The sequence below is a fragment of the Spinacia oleracea genome, chromosome 2, assembly GCF_020520425.1.
Source record: "Spinacia oleracea cultivar Varoflay chromosome 2, BTI_SOV_V1, whole genome shotgun sequence".
In the NCBI taxonomy this organism is placed as follows: Eukaryota; Viridiplantae; Streptophyta; class Magnoliopsida; order Caryophyllales; family Amaranthaceae; genus Spinacia; species Spinacia oleracea.
Window position 1 is genome coordinate 71,808,521 of NC_079488.1, and position 4,547 is coordinate 71,813,067.

The window sequence follows — 4,547 nt, forward strand, 5'->3', positions numbered from 1 at the left end:
TTGGTTAGAAGCTCTTTTAATTGAGAAAGGTAGTACTCATTAATTGAATTCTATTTGCCATATCTCAAGGAGAAAGATACAACCCCTGCATCAACTCGTGAACCACATCCCATGACCTTCTTTCCAAGGACTCTTGGCAACAGAATGGTCAGTGTATTTAGAAGGCTATAAACATAACCCATCATGGTGCTTAATTAGTTGTAAGTACATCCAATACATGATATCATTGCCTCAGCTGCAAACCACTGGTGATCAGACAAGTTGGTTATGATGAAAACACACTTCTTGTTGCTTGATGTCCAATTTTTTATACTTTGCAGTGGATTTTGTTATGGGTTATGGTGTGTGTCTGTTATTTTGGCTCAACATATTACAACAACTGCATACTTTATATCCTATTAGCTCAATATGGTAGAGCATTGTGTGACAATACGCACACAAAGATGTAGGTTCAAGTCCTACATAGGCTACATGATTGTTAAAACAAACAATTACAAAGAAATACTTGAATATTAAGTTGGTACAAAAGAAGGGGACCAAACTAATTGAATAATTGTTTTCAATAGCATTTAGCTAGACTAATTAAAGAAGAAGAAGAAGAAGAAGAAGAAGAAGAAGAAGAAGAAGAAGAAGAAGAAGAAGAAGAAGAAGAAGAAGAAGAAGAAGAAGAAGCATAATTGTACTACAAGGTAGCTAAAATTCAAAATCATCTATACAATGAAATCAAATCAGACCCGAGCAGAACAACAGTACTTCAAAAAACAAACACAGACTGCACAGACAACCAGAAGCGGAGGCACAAAGCATACTGCAAACTAGATTGCAATAGCAAGCAGAAAACCAACAGAAGCAACAACCCACAAAGCACCTAAAAAAACCAGTCTCAAGGCACAAGATCAATCAGGTTCTTCATATGTAGACATCTGGTAGCAACAACAAGTTGCATACTCTTAATAATCTCTGTAGGATTGCGAGCTGCATGATTAAAAATCCTACAGTTGCGCTCCAACCATAAGAAATAGACAGACACCGAAAGTGCCATCCTATAAAGCTGATGAAAACCAGAATTCCCATTATAATCTTTCACCAATTTTTCTATCTCATAACTCAGATTTCCTGCAGGTTTGCGGCATCCAATCCAGTTTAGAATGGAGTTGGACTAAAATTGGTCTGGGATGGAGTTGGAGTAAAATTGTGGACGTTCATAACCTACAAGAAGTCATTGAAATATGAAGCATTATTCCCAAAATATAAATTGTTGCAGCTATGGTATGTGTTTACCTGATATGGAAATGAGGTCCCTGCCCACAAATCACAATAAGGTTGAGCTTGGCTCCCATAAGCACCCTAGGTTACAAAACGCAAAGCCACTATAGGACGTTAACAAAAAAACATTATTGAAGTTGAGATGGAAGTTCTAATATATGAATTAGTTTACAAATAATTACCAAGAGTTGTGTATAACTACTGCAAGGTACTTCAAAATTTGGATAGTTGTTCCCAAATGACATAAATTGTTGTGGTAAAACCACCTGATTTTCTCCTTCCTAATTTATTGATTCCAAATGAAAAAAATTGTTAGCAGTTAATAAACAATTAAGAATTAATTACAGCTTTTATTCATACATACTTGTGGCGGTATATTTTCTTTGTTTGGGTCACTTGACACCTTCTTCTTGCTATTTCTTCTCTGATCTGATTGAGATTCTTGGGTATTGACATCATGAAACTTTTCAGTCCAACTTTTCCTCCGTTTACCCCATTTTTTCCCTTCTTTCGGCTTCAAAGTAATCTTATCAGGAACGAAGGCTTGTGTTTCACCTTGTTGTTCACCTGCATTATTCTTAGGAAATAAAGCAGCTCCACTCTTTTCTATTTTAAGGTTCGAGAGTAATTTCTCAACCTCGACAATCAAATTATTCAACCCACTCTCTACCAATGATGATGATTCTACAAAGTTAAATGCTCTTGAAGCCATTTTTACAAACTTTTGACATAAAGCTTTATATCTACGAGTAGCATCTAATTGAGGGTCTTCAAGAATAGTCCTCCCAGAAATATCATGCACAGTTTTAGCCCTTGCTTCTCTAGTCCAACGCTTCAAAATATATTTCTCAGGAACCAACTTAATATTCATAGCATCAAGGACTTTCAATGCATGAGCACATAATATACCCAATCTTTCAAACATTTTGCAACTACGTGAAATTGTTTAAGTCAAAGGATCACTCAACACTTGGTATTCTTTATCAATAGGGTCATCATTTTCGAGGTCTGAAATTGCAACTCTATATTCATTGCTTAGTTGACCTTCAACAGGCTCCTTAATATAAGCTGCCATTGACCAATCATACTCATCTTGAAAAGCTTCGAATATATTAGGAGTATAAATTTGGCCAACTTGCCTATGTAAAGGTGATCTCCGCATCTTAATTCTTGGCAGTTTTTCCCTCGAATCAAACTCATTGTTTGTCTCATTTTGCCGCTTTAGCCCAACAACCCTCTCAAATTTTTTGAAAAAACGCATTATATCCAAAGTGCATTTTAGACAACCTTTTAAGTCCCTGTTGAAGCTTTCACTTAATTGAGTGCTACGCATCCCCAACGAAAATACATTTGTCATGTAACATTCTGCCCACTTTTCTTTTACGGCATAAATACTATCTAACCAGCTTTGTTTTATGACTTTCCCACGCAATACTTCAAATTTCTTTTCAAACTCCACCTCTTCTTTGATCTCATACATACAAGCTTTAAACTCTTGAAGAACAACTGATCCATAACGTAGCAAGTGCTTGGTTGCATTTTCTGTGATGTGCCAAGTACACAATCCATGCCACACCTTTGGCATCACCTCTGCAATAGCCTTTCCCATAACGATATCTTGGTCAGTGAAGATTGTCTTTGGATGCTTATTGCCATGTGTTGCTAGAAATGTTTCAAACAACCACTTAAAAAATTCAGCTGTTTCATCATACAAAAGAGCTGCACCAAAAACCGTCGTCTCCCTGAAATGGTTAAAACCAACAAATACACCAAGTGGTCGATGCTCTTTATTTGTACCAAATGTAGTGTCAAAGGCAACTACGTCTCCGAATGCAGCATAATCAATAAGCATCTTTGCATCAGCCCAAAAAATGTTTGTTATTTGTTCTTCACAATCTAATTGAATTGAATATTGGAATGAAGGATTCTCGATTGTTTGCAAGTGAAAATATTTTAACAAACTTCCGGCTTCCCCATACATATAATCTCTTTGGCGCTTAGTACGTAGATAATTTTTATGGTCTCTATGGGTGTAACCAAGATTGTGTGATCCACCAACATGTGCACCAATAAACTCATGAGCTTCTCTAGGCCTAATTCCAGAATCATCAGCAAGTTCAATTTCAACAGCTTGTGCTTCCGTTATCTTCCTTTGTGATGACAACAAGTAACTAGTTCTTGGACAGTGAAGTACATGATTATGTTCAGATACAAATTCATGAACACGATATTTTCCTGTAGGCTTAATTAAAATAATTCCAATACGAACCATACAACCAGTTCTTGTTTCAGCTCGAGGATTAGTCGTCATATGATCTCGTTTGTCAGATAGGCGAAAAACCTCTTTCGAACAAAGAAATCTTCGAGAAGTAACTTGTCCGTCCTTATTATTGTTCTCATAATGTTTGCGAACATTAAAACCCATCTTACCTCCATATTCTAACCAAAAATTCCAAGCATGATCCACCGAGTCGAATTCCATACCAACACGAGGAATCCAACTGTCTGATATCACTGCATTATCACTTGACTCATTTTCTAACGAAGTACTATCCATCATTCTATGAAAAAAAAAATTAAACATTGGTATTAATATAAATAACTAAACACATAAATTAGCTTTCTTGATTGATTGACTAAGAAACAAATTGATAAATGTAAACCATGTAAATAACAGCTATAAACAATTTAATCGTGTATGGCAAAGTGAAAAATTATTCTCATACATAAGGATAATGAAACTGCAACAAGTTTCATCAAACAAAGACTGCGACCACATACGTAAACAGATACTCCATATACATAAACAAATACTCCGTATATCAGTTTCATCATATATACGATTATTAAAATGTAAACATGGTAAATTTTAAAAGTTTTTTAATATACCTTCGATATTTTGTATCTGAACACAATATACTTTGATCTTTTAGTATCCAATACCTTGAATTGTTTATTTTGACAATGATGAAATTTGATAGTACACAGAAGAAAATAAAAATATGCAATGTATTACGATCAAAGGGGCAAACGTCGACATCTAGGGTTGAAGATTTTGGTGGGAATTAAGATGCTTAATTTAGCGGGAAATTTGTTATTAATCGACAGTAATTGTCTAGGATTTTGGTGGGAGACTTTTTTATTTTTATTTTTTATTTTAATTATTGAAGTGGGTTATCTGGCCGTTAATGTTTTCCAAGGGTCCAGATTTCCTCAACTCTACAAGGTAGATTTTCCAAGAAAATCTAGAGGATCTGGACGCGTTTGCGATTGATGCTTGA

General features: G+C 35.3%; 1 protein-coding gene across 1 annotated transcript; it reads right to left on the bottom strand.

Moving 5' to 3' along the window:
* Positions 1–2,212: 2,212 nt before the first annotated feature.
* On the bottom strand, positions 2,213–3,823 carry LOC130467520 (protein FAR1-RELATED SEQUENCE 5-like). Its single transcript, XM_056836047.1, has one exon. The coding sequence runs from the start codon at positions 3,821–3,823 to the stop codon at positions 2,213–2,215; it is 1,611 nt and encodes a 536-aa protein (XP_056692025.1).
* Positions 3,824–4,547: the final 724 nt, after the last annotated feature.